This window comes from Hoplias malabaricus, chromosome Y (genome assembly GCF_029633855.1).
Source record: "Hoplias malabaricus isolate fHopMal1 chromosome Y, fHopMal1.hap1, whole genome shotgun sequence".
In the NCBI taxonomy this organism is placed as follows: Eukaryota; Metazoa; Chordata; class Actinopteri; order Characiformes; family Erythrinidae; genus Hoplias; species Hoplias malabaricus.
The window spans coordinates 39,415,199-39,427,872 of NC_089820.1; the positions used below are offsets into that span (position 1 = coordinate 39,415,199).

Consider the following 12,674-nt stretch of genomic DNA (forward strand, 5'->3'; position numbering starts at 1 on the left):
CTAAGTTCTAAAGAACAGATATATTCATTTGCTGTTGTTTAATTGACATTAATCTAAATTAAGAAAAAACTGTAAAAAGTCAGAAGAACTGTTTTAATTGATGCAGTAAACTAAAATAAAGACCATTTTTAGGGTCATGTGTCAGGCTTTAAAGGATTAAATTACACGAGTGTTGTCTATCTGCAGTACATTGCAGGTGTGATCAATCTGCAATGTTTTCTTAGTTTTTGGCACTAACTTCATAAATATTGCTTGTTTATTTAAACCCATAATAAGTATTATTTAATTGGAGAAGAATGGTTCTTTACAGCATGATCTTATCTTTACCAGATGAGGATCTTTTTTCTTAACTTTTGTAGGGAATTTTTCGCCAGTTTGATCTGGACAAGTCTGGCACCATGAGCTCATATGAGATGCGCCTGGCCTTGGAATCGGCTGGTAATGCTCCATGTCCTTCTTTTCATCATGTGTTGTAGACATTTATGATTCATCAGTACTTGTATCCATTGCTTACCATGGAACATAACCACATTCTGCACAGTTGTGTAAGTTAATATGCAATTTCCTTTATTTTCTGAACTTCTCTTTTTCCAGGTTTTAAGCTGAACAACAAGCTGAACCAGGTCCTGGTGGCACGATATGCAGATCAAGAGATGGTTGACTTTGATAACTTCATCTGTTGCCTGGTCAAACTTGAGGCCATGTTCAGTATGTTCCTGCTCATCAACTTATTAACTGTAATCCATTGTTCTCGTCAGCAGCTCATGGCAGTTTATTATTAGCCACTGGGGCACTCAAGTTACTTGACTATGTCATGTCCAGTGTTGTCACTATTATCAAGTGATTGTGAGTTAAATCTCCAGTGATTACACAGCCATCAGAGGCAGGGAGTCTAAGTGCGTTTTCACACATGGAAGTCTGACACTGCAGTTTAGCAAGCTGACTAAAGAACTATACACATATCCTGTCATCATCACATATGTGGGCTTCTTCTTCCCATACTTGACAGTGATATTAATAATGATGTGCCATTATTTGTCATTGTACAATATACATGAAATGGGTCTTCTGCATTTAACCCGTCTGTGGCAGTATACACACACACACAAGTGCACTAGGGGCTGTGAACAAGCGGGGGAGCAATTGTGGTTCAGTGCCTTGCTCAGTGCTCAGTGGACGTTCCTGCTAGTCTTGGGGATTGAACCAGCAACCTTCCGGTAATAAGCCTGGTCCTTCTACCATTATGCCACGGCTGCCCACATGTATTGTGTGTGATGGGACATGTGTCTGAGGTCTGCATGTTGTCAATTTCAGTTGGAAAAAAATATTGAACAGACTTTACTATTACTAGTTTCTAGCCTACTTATTTACTAGCTCCTAATTTACATTTTCAGTTCCACTTTAAATAGTTGAACTCATTTTGCACTGGCTGATTAATGCTGTGTCCCAACCCACACCCAACCTCCCTTTTCCTTTTGTACTACTGAGCACACTTCTAACAATGATGCAGTATTTTTTATACCCTACATAATGTGATAGTATGTGGTTTGGGTTGCCCTTTTCAGGGTGTGTTCCCGCCTTGTGCCCAGTAGGCTCTGGACTGACTGCAACCCTTAACTGGATAAGTGGTTACAGACAATGTATGAATGAATTAAAGGATATTGCATTTATTCTGCTTTTTATGGAGTGAAGGCTGTGAGCAAATTACCTGGTCACATCCATCTCTGTCTTTTATACTCCTTCAAATTCCTTGTATTGGTTAGAAAGCCAAAAAGAATTTTCACAGTGCACATTGACAGAATCTTGGGGTCAGAGAACTTGGGGAAGGCAACATTCACAGCTGCTATATTGGTTCAGACCATACTGAAAAGTCTGAAGGTCCGGACCAAACCAGCTATGTGTATAAGTGCCCTAAGAAAGCATAATTGGCCTCATACTGTGTGGGATGGCCCTCTCTCTTCCTATCAGTCCGATGCTGTCCAATACAATCATATGTTTATTAAAATAACAGACTTGGTGATTGTGTTCTTCTCTAAGTTTGTTGAGCTGTCCAGTAATGTTGTGTTTGTAGCAGTTTAGAGGAATTTGAGTTGAGCAGCATCATGTGAACACAGGGAGTTGTAGTTAATGGGTGAAATTGAAAATTACTATATCTTTGGTTTACAGTTTATTAAATATTATTTCTCCAAACAGGAACATTTCAGCAGCTGGATAGAGATGGTGGTGGCACGGTTGAGCTTAACATGTCTGAGGTGAGCAATACAGGTTTTTCACAGATTTTAGGGAAGGGTAATTAGATAAAGAAACATACAGAATTTGGTGCAGTAGTTTTTTTTTTGTTTTGTTTTTTTTCTTTTTTTTAGCAGATGTCATAATGCTGTTTTCATAAGACCTTCTGCTTATACATCCTGATCAAAATATTTTCCTGGTTGTAGTCTTTGTACATAAAATGCAGAGCATAATTTCTGCACAAAGTTTGCAGTAATCAAACAAAATTTGAGAATTTTGCTCGTATTTAGAAATGAGAAAAGCATAGTTCAGACATGTTTGCTTTTCAAAAAGTATAAATAGTTGTAAAATACATCTATAACCATGTAACTTTATTGTTAAAGTTCAATCTTTAAATAGATAGTCTTTAACAAGCCAAATAACAAATGCCTTTATAGCCAGTAAACACAAAAATAATCTATAAACCTTAGTTTAGTTCTTTAGTTCCTGACAGTTTATGATCATGGAAAACTTGTTATTTTCTGTTCATAACCAACTACAAAACTGAAACTCTTTAAATTTTAAAAGTGATGTTTTTAATATTGCTAAATGCAGGCACCACATAATATTAACCATAAGTGAAATATACTTAATTAAAAGATCATGGCATTGCTGGGGACTAGTCAGTTATGTTAAAACACTTAGGTTTCATATAAATGTGTGGCTGATAAAAATGTGCTGTATGTAATACACCACCTCGTTCCTCACTCTTTGCTGTTCTGGCATTAATAATGTTTATATGTGAACTTAAAATGATACAAATAGAATAGGAATAGATCCAGTCTATTCATCACAAGATGACTTTCAGTTTTTTGCAACTTTTGTGCTCATCACCACTGATTAGCACTAGTTAATTTACTCTTCCAAGGGAACTAAGGTGTTTGTATACATTTTGGCCTTCCCCTGAATACCAGTGTTTTGGAAAATGGTCTCCAAGGTGGAGACTTTTTTACATCAATATTCTGAGTGTTCTCATGTGGACAAGGCAAACAGAGCTTTTTGGAAACACAGATGTCACACAGTGTCTGTCTCTAGCTGAAGTTCAAATAGCTCCACACTCCCTTGTGGTGAATTACATAAGCAGATGTGGGCAGAGTAGCCAAAAATTGTACTCAAGTAATGGTGCTTTTCCATCACATGGGTCTGGCTCTACATGACTTGACATGGCAGTTTACTCATCGTGTGTTCGCATGTTGACTTAGTTTTTTGGACTGAACATGGCTCTGTGCCCCCGTTCCCACAGATCTGTTTTACTTGTTGCACGTTCGGCTTTCAGTGGAAACTTTCATCGGCCATCAGCCCAAGGAGCATATAAACCTCCTCAAAACACCTTGTGGTAAAGTTACAAGCTGCCATTGTGAGTCCGATAAAAATTGAATGAAAATGGCTGTAACTTAAGAGATTTTACAAGCGATGCGTTTGTGCTGGAGCTCTGCATTTCATGGTGATTGACATGGTGATTGACACAGTGCTCTGCATGGTTTAAATGTCACTATATAGTACCTATTCGGCACGGTTAGAACCCGGAGTGAGCTGGGATTGAAAACTTACCAGGTACCAGAATTGGCTAGTTGAAAAGCAAAAGAGCAATGCCGAATCAAGTAGAGTCTTTGTATGGTCCATGCAGTGGAAAACACCATAAGAGTATTGTTACTTTAGAATAATATGACTCGGGTAAAAAAAAAAAAAGATGTAGTCACTTGAGTAAAAGTAAAAAATACTAAGAGAAAATACAACTCAGGTACTGAGTAACTGTTGAGTAACCTCTTTGTTTAATAATCAGGATGTCAAATAATACACCTGAATGCACAAAAATATAAAACAGCAATGAACAATTTCAGAGCCTATATCTCTTAAACAACTAAAATAATAATAAATTAAATCTTTACAAAATAAAAAATTTAATTTAGCCATGGGGGCGGCACGGTGGCGCAGCAGGTAGTGTCGCAGTCGCACAGCTCCAGGGGCATGGAGGTTGTGGGTTCGTTTCCCGCTCTAGGTGACTGTCTGTGAGGAGTTGGTGTGTTCTCCCCGTGTCCTCGTGAATTTCCTCCGGGTGTTCCGGTTTCCTCCCACAGTCCAAAAACACATGTTGGTAGGTGGATTGGCGACTCAAAAGTGTCCGTAGGTGTGAGTGAATGTGTGTGTGTCTGTGTTGCCCTGTGAAGGACTGGCGCCCCCTCCATGGTGTATTGCCGCCTTGCGCCCAATGATTCCAGGTAAGCTCTGGAACCACCGCGACGCTGAATTGGATAAGCGGTTACAGATAATGAATGAATGAATTTAGCCACGATAACTTAATAACAAAACAATGGGCTCAATAGCTAGCAGTTACAAAGAACAAGTAAAAAAAGCCTGTACATGAGTTTATTTAAACCATAAACTGTGTGTGTAGTTCTGTGTATTTACATGTTCACTAACAAAACAATGGGCTCAACAGGCAGAGATTACATTGTCTCTGCCATTGTACCATTGTCAAACCAAAGCCACAGAGGGAGAGATGCACCAACAGACTATAATGCTTAGTGGTCACGTGACTCATGCAGGCTCCAAATAGGTCCAGGAAGCTCTAGGCTGCAAATTTAAATGCAGAGTGAGGATGAGAAATTGAGAAATTCTTAGTCATTAGTCTATAAAACTACAATAAATGCATTGATTTACAATATTTCTACAGCACATTGATCTGTGTATGTGGTTACATAAAAAAATTTCAACTCTTTCAGGATTTGTGATAAAACATGGCGTTACTTGCCTTGTAGGTATATTTTAGACTGATATCTGTTACAGGCATATTACTGTTGGTTGCGTTAAAAAAATGTAAATTATAAATCCTGCTTTTTAAACTTGTAGGATAGTCAGTATAAAATGTACCCTGTTTTCTGATAAGTTAGAGAGAGGTGAAGAGATGTTCATAAATCAGTTTAGTTTTCTAACACATCGTGGTGGTTTTAATAATCGTATATGGACCTAATCTTAAAGACCAATGTAAAAAATATGATATCAGATTGGACAGGAGGTGGAGCCTTCGTGTAGACATCCAAACCCGGTATAATAACATATCTCATCCAGCCAGGACATTTACATCACATTTGTTTTAAAATATTTGTACCATATTTTTGCATTACTACCACAATTAATGCATCTGAATACTAATATAAATTTATTTATTTATTTTTTTATATAATAACTGTTTCAAGTTGGTAGAATGAAGCTCCTTTACATTACTAAAGATTACAAAAAATAAAATATGTTAATTAATTTTCAAACACCTACACAATTAATGCAAAGAACACACCATTGGGAAGATTATTTGCTTTATTAAAAAGGAACATGGCAAAACCCAGGGTGTTGAGACTAGAGGTGCAGGATGAAGGTGTTTAAAAGTCTCAGACAGCATTGCATCATATTCTACATAATCACAAAAAAAAAATCTGTTTCTTACTGTTGTGTAACTTAAGCTTAAATTTTATTGCAAAATAAATCCTTATTTCACCTTCTCCACTCACAACTCTAAAATTACTCGCCCAGTTACATTTAATAAAAACTTCCCCAGACAAACATCACGCTTTCTCTCATTTCCCAATGGAATAAATCATAAAATGACATTGAGAAGGTATTTCTATGCTGTTCATTGTTATGCTTCTACTTTACTCAAGTCCTGTAGCCTAATTAACTGCTAAAGATTCCCCAAATCTACTAGCTAATTTAGTGGGAAATCCGCTAGCATGCTTTAAAACACTTGTTAATTGGATATAGGTGTGCTGATAATATAAAAAATCCCTCTCTAAACGTCTTAAACTTTAAATGAGCATCACACTCGCGTCTGTTCTGTTGAAACTCTACAGCGCTCCTGTTGACTGCCGCTAAATTCCGGGAACTGTTGAGAGGCTCCATGACCGTCATTGCTGTAAAAAAAAAAAAAATCTGGTCCATTGGAGTCTACCGAGTTGATGCAACTCTCTCTATATATTACTTTGAGTCAAAAAACACTAGTGCTACATTTGATTGGTGAGACGCAATCATGTGACAGAGCCTCTGTTAGACGGCTTGACAATACAAAAAAAGAAAATGCATTGGACGGATCAATAAATACAATAAATAAAGTAGCGAGCAATTGTAGCTCAGTGTAATGGAGTAAAAGTTCAGCTTCTTATTCAGAAATATACTCAAATAAAAAAAAGTGTGCTGAATTAAAACTACACTACAATCACTACTATTTAGTGATTTGGGATTAAGTCTGTTTCTCATGCTTCCTGGTGTTTTGATGTCTCTCTTAAAGCAGTACTATGGCCCCCTAATGCACTGGCATAATACTGCAACCTTTTTGTCTGGAGGAGGATATTTTCAAAAATGGAATGAGGAGAATATATGGATCTTTGTGAACAAGGCTGTAGAATGGGCATAGGCTTTTGCAGTCATCTCTAGTCTAGTTACCAGATATTGTCTGTCCTTGCGAAAAGTTGCAGGACTCATGTACAAAAATATTGTGTCCTTTTTAATTATTCTTTTGTTGCAGTGGCTGTACTTGACCATGTGTGGCTAAGTGTTGGAGACCAGAACTCATCCAGAGGAGCAGATCATCATTGCTAGTTCCAGAAGCACCATAAATAGCTTTATATTATTAATTTATTTTTAATTAATCCAATACAAAGATGCCTGGTTTACCTAGCACAAGCTGCCTTATCCGGTTTAAACATACGTAAAACCACCTAAGACATATTTAAACATTTTTTTTTTGCTTCATGCTTGAAAAAAAATGATCTATGCAGGATTAACTTAATCATTGAAAACCATGCAGTGAGTTTACTCTTCAGCTGAATTTGCACAGCTGCATGACATTATTAAGAGCAAATAACCTAGCACTGTGCCACTAACCTCATTGTTTAAGGGATACTCATTTCAGTAGCTGATATTATTACCTTCCCTCATATTTAGAATGGTGGAATGGACTTTGGAATCATATTTGGAATACAATAAATATATATAAAGAGAGAGAGAGAGAATGTAATGTTTTAGAAAATAAAGAGATTTCATGTAAAGTAATTAACGAATGTCCAGATTACATTACTGCCATGATATAGAACTTAACAGCTTACTTCACATTTCCCTAAGTTCTATTATTGTATTTCTGATCAAGTTAAAGGTTTGTCAAAATTTGAAAAACTTCTGGCACCTGTCACCTGGTATTCCAGCCCAGGATGCTTTGACTACATCCCACAATTCTTTTGCATTTCTCGGTTTTGCCTCAGAAACTGCATCTTTGATGTCATCCCACAAGTTTTCGGATTCAAATCGGATTAAGGTCTGGGGGTTGGGCTGGCCACTCCATAACCTCAATTTTGTTGGACTGGAACCAAGATTTTGCTCGTTTACTAGTGTGTTTAGGGTCGTTGTCTTGTTGAAACACCCATTTCAAGGGCATTTCCTTCAGCGTAAGGCAACATGATCTGTTCAAGTATTCTGATATATGCAAACCAAAAAGAACAATTTTTCTATCATCAGTCCACAATATGTTTCTCCATTTCTCTTTAGGACAGTTGATGTGTTCTTTGGCCAATTGTATCCGCTTCAGTACATGTCTTTTTTTTAACAGTGGGACTTTGCGGGGACTTCTTGCTAATAGTTTAGCTTCACACAGGCGTCTTCTAACTGTCACAGTACTCACAGGTAACCTGAGACTGTCTTTGATCATCCTGGAGCTGATCATTGCCTGAGCCTTTACCATTCTGACTATTCTTCGATCCATTCGAATGGTAGTCTTCCGTTTTCTTCCACGTCTCTCTGGTTTTCCTCTCCATTTTAAAGCATTGGAGATCATTTTGGCTGAACAGCCTATTATTGTCTGCACATCTTTATAAGTTTTACCCTCTCCAATCAACTTTATAATCAAAGCTCGCTGTTCTTCGGAACAATGTCTCGATCAACCCATTTTTCTCAGGCTTTCAAGGAGAAATTCATGTAGAGCATGTGCTGGCTTCATACTTAAATAAGGGACACCTGATTCACACCTGTTTCCTCACAGAATGATTGCCCTCACTAATTGAACTCCACGCTGCTATTATTTTGAACACACCCCTTTCAATTAATTATGCAAATACATAGACTCAAGAGCATGCATATCATGAATGCTGAGTCTGTTGGTTTTCTAAGAATCTACTGCACGAACTGTTACATTGATTGTCATGTGGTAATATAACTTGTACCAAAAACAGTGATTATCTGGTTAGTCATATTGGACTGCTATTATTTTGAACACAACTGTACTATGTATTTTCATGAATCTAAATCTGTATTTGACTGGTGTTCTGGGTGTTGACAAAATCACAATACCATTGGTATTCTCCGCAGCAATCTCCTGGTCTAGATTTTGGTTTAATCTGGAAAAGGAAACAGCCCATGCATCACATCTGGGAAATCACATTTAACCTCAGCCTTATTATCTTTTACCAGTTTGTTATCAAGTGCTGCTTAATATTAAAGAGAATGACCTAACTATAAGACGGTGTCATCTGTTTCTGTGTTTTTAAACATGATTGATTTCTGTGAAATGTTTTGCATCCTGAGTGAGCAGCAGAGTGTATCAGTTTATCTCAAACAGAGCAATGCTGGTAGTAGTTTTTATCTGTAGTATTGCTTCAGATTTCCTGCGCTACCATAAAATGGTGCTGTAATTCCATTCTGTCACCTGTAGATGGCAAAATTTGAACATGATTTTGAAACAATGCTTGCAATTTGCACTTTTGGCTCAATCCTACTAGCATTATTTCTTCATTTTCTAAACTAAAATATAATAGACTTATGAGGAAAAATGCTACTATGCAATTTTGTTTAATACTTATTTTAATATTGGCCTGGTGATATGATAGAAGCCAGAACCCAGACTGTTTGCGTTGCTATCTCTTAATTTTTTAAAACGTCTCAAAAACATGAAAGGCACAATGAAGATACAATACACCAGATTATCAAAATTCTGAAGCAGTAATTTCATTTTGGAACTATTTTAACCCTCTATGGCATTAATATTTATTTATTATTATTATTTTTTTTTTTGAAGGTTGGTGGTCCCTGAATATGTATCAGGCATACAATACCCCCGCCCCTCAGCACCACAACCCAATGTTACTTTGTTGTCTCAGAGCTAGTGTGCAACAATTGTACTAAAACTCAGTGATTTCTATAATATACTTAATATGTTATATAATATTTAAAAATGTAACATATGCATTAGAATGTTCTATTACAACAAGCTTTAACCAGAGTTTGTTAATCATCACAATAGAAGACTTTGGAACATTGGAACTCTTTACTGTAGGTATTTTGTGTGTGTTTGTGTGCCCGCGCATATGTGTGTGTTGGAATGTGTGTTTTTTGTGGGGTATTGTTTCTTTTTTTAGCTAACTGTGAATTCCTTTACTGTGTGGACCTTCAAGAAACATACAAAGGCAAATAATAACATGTACATCACAGTACCCAGAAACTGCTCCAGTTCTTTGACAGTGAGATTTAGGGGCTTGTCGACATCACATTGCATATCATATACATTTGACTGCTCTACAATGCCTTGCAAAATGTCTTCAGAAAGAAATAGTTTGAAGTGCTCCAGGGGGGACCTGATCACATCTGATATTGGAAGGTTGCCTTGCCATTCTAAGTAATGACCATGTAAACATTGTAGGTGAAATGATAGATGGGTGGGAAAATTGCATTTTATGGTTTATAGGGTAGTATCTCCAAATTCTCAAAAATCTGAATTTTAAAATAATGTATAAAAGATGAAGCTGCATTTAGTGGCTCATTCAACATTACCTAATCTTTCTGTTTCCATTTAAAGGAACACTAAATTGAGGCATTTGGGGATCCATCCTCCTCTGATCAAACTACTGATAGAAATTTAAATTTCTTCTACCTACTACATGTCAGTGAAGCATCACATTTATATTTAAGTTCTAGTTTTATATTCAGAATATCATGTATTGTTACTTTAAATGATGCTGCAATTACACTGTGTTTGGAAACTGAGAAAAGGGCATAAAAAGACTTATTCTGTACTTATTCTTGTCTTGTCTCACTCTGGTCAGATGCAGTTTGCTGAAATTTTTTTTATTTATTTATTTATTTATTTATTTATTTATTTATTTTTGCTACAGGAATATTTGTACAGTTGTTTCACATGAAACATTTGCCCTGTATCTGTCTCATGGGTAGGGCAAAACAAACTTGGGGAGGGCCTGGGGGACTAAAGTGTACGTGCAGCTGTCCCGAATGTGAACACAAGGGGCTGAGGGCAGCACAACTGCAGGAGAGTCACTTCTTTCCCTAGAGGGGGAAGAAAGAAGGATGTTGCAATAACAGATCGGAGTAATGGACAACACGATACACAACCTACACACAACAGCTAAAATAAGAATGCCTGGCTGCTAGTAACTTCAATCACAGCACATGAAAAGCTGATAAAGCAATGTTAATGTTAAGTGGCATCCATAATCACCATCATCTAGAAGCACACAGCACTGGTCATTTGAACAAGAAGACTATGCTTCACAATGTAGTTCCTGGAAAGTTAAAATGCAATTGTGTGGTTTTTCAAGAAATGCAGGCTTGCTTGTTAAACATGAGCACACAGTACTGGGTTTCTAGTAGTAATCTGCCAGATATAATCTTCAGTCCTGAGAGCTTGCCCTCAAAACAACCAATCCAGATCATGAAGAGCTTGGGTTTCTGCCCCTGTAAAATTGGTCTGGACACCACTGGCACAATTAGAACTCAATATGGTGTTTCAAAACATAGACTTTGTGCATCCTTTTCCTGTATGTTACTGTGATTCTGGGTCATGTGCAGGTAAACTGATCTGTGAAAGTTACCAGGATGTAGACCCTGGCGTGTATACACTTGCCCCGTTCTGTTTAATGCATCTTTTTTGATCTGAGAAAGATATTTAGCACACTTTGACTGCAAAATATTGCATACCTGTGCAGTAAGCACTGTTCCAGGGAAGCCTCCTGTCCAGAGAAATCTTAAACACAGTATATGTTTTGTTGCAGTAAATTTGTTTACAGACTGATAAAAGCAAAAAGAGTAGATCTTAACTTGTTACATGCCTTTTGTTAACGTTCTTAAAACAACATGCCTGTCCTCTTATGAAAGTCTGAAATGTATGCCAACATGAAAATATATCTTAAAAATGTTCCCAATTAGCAGACATATTTGGGCAAAACCTGTCTCACTTTTGGCACTATTTGTCCAGTAACAGCGCTGGCATGGGCTGTGTAAGCCAAACACGGGGTAAATGTTACAAGCCAGGCTTGACCTGTTGTTAATGCACATGTTGTATGGGCCAGAAGCTTGTTCCACAACACAGCTGATATCTGTCCCTTATAAGGTGGGCCTGTGGCTGTGCCAGGCTCACCCTGAGTCATCGCCATCATTCAAGGACAACTGTGGCCCATTTGGGCTAAACACTCTTTAGTATCTGGGTTTGCATTGGTCATTTTTTGTCACTGTCACCGCATTAACTGAAAGGACTCCATTGCGCCTCTTAACAACAGCACTTTTATTTATTTTATATATTTGGTTCTTGTCACAAGTAAAAGGCAAGCTTGTCCAGACATGTAATCAGATTTCATAATTTAATCCTTTACTATCAGATCCTTCAAAAGAATATAAACTACAGAGTTCTTCAGAATATTTTGCTGATTTACGTGGAGATGCTGGCACGCAGCAGTTCCAAGGAATCCTTGATCCTTTAACATTAATCATTTTTAAATGGGCTTGTAATGGCAGAGGGTTATAAACACCAAAGATTAATACTTGCAAATCTGTTTTATATATAAAACGTATTTGGATGAATGAATGAATGAACATAACATATAGGTCCTGTTACAATATAAGTAGTATGTTGTACATTGAAATGTCAGTTGTGATATACAGCTTGAAATATATACAGTGAAATCCAAAATTTTTCATGCTCATGCAAAATTTTTCTTAACATTTCAGTTTACTTTGATGGGCAGCACGGTGACGCAGCAGGTAGTGTCGCAGTCACACAGCTCCAGGGACCTGGAGTGGGTTCAAGTCCCACTCCGGGTGCCTGTCTGTGAGGAGTTTGGTGTTCTCTCCATGTCTGCATGGGTTTCCTCCGGGTGCTCCGGTTTCCTCCCACAGCCCAAAAACACATATTGGTAGGTGGACTGGCGACTCAAAGTGGCCATAGGTGTGAATGAATGTGTGTGTCACCCTGTGTACACATTGTGGTAGAAACAAGTTTAGAAATAGGTTTACATTTTGACAAATAAACAATAAAAAACTATTCATACACTTTCTTGGAATTCAGTTGCAAACCCTTATTTGCAAACATAGCATACAGAATGTTTTTTTATAAAAGGTATGTGCAGGTCTCTACTGGGACT

General features: G+C 37.4%; 1 protein-coding gene and 1 long non-coding RNA gene across 2 annotated transcripts in view; one reads left to right on the forward strand and one right to left on the reverse strand.

Moving 5' to 3' along the window:
- Window positions 1-8,763, forward strand: part of LOC136678227 (calpain-1 catalytic subunit-like) — a 51,465-nt gene extending 42,702 nt beyond the window's left edge. The window contains exons 19-22 of the mRNA XM_066656195.1: window positions 360-438; window positions 595-708; window positions 2,194-2,252; window positions 6,785-8,763. Coding sequence (XP_066512292.1) covers window positions 360-438; window positions 595-708; window positions 2,194-2,252; window positions 6,785-6,811 — 279 coding nt within the window. The 3' untranslated portion in view covers window positions 6,812-8,763. The remainder of the gene's footprint in view (window positions 1-359; window positions 439-594; window positions 709-2,193; window positions 2,253-6,784) is intronic.
- Window positions 8,764-10,451: 1,688 nt separating this feature from the next.
- Window positions 10,452-12,674, reverse strand: part of LOC136678228 (uncharacterized) — a 58,946-nt gene continuing 56,723 nt past the window's right edge. Inside the window, exon 3 of the long non-coding RNA XR_010796472.1 lies at window positions 10,452-10,584. This is a non-coding gene — a long non-coding RNA (uncharacterized lncRNA). The remainder of the gene's footprint in view (window positions 10,585-12,674) is intronic.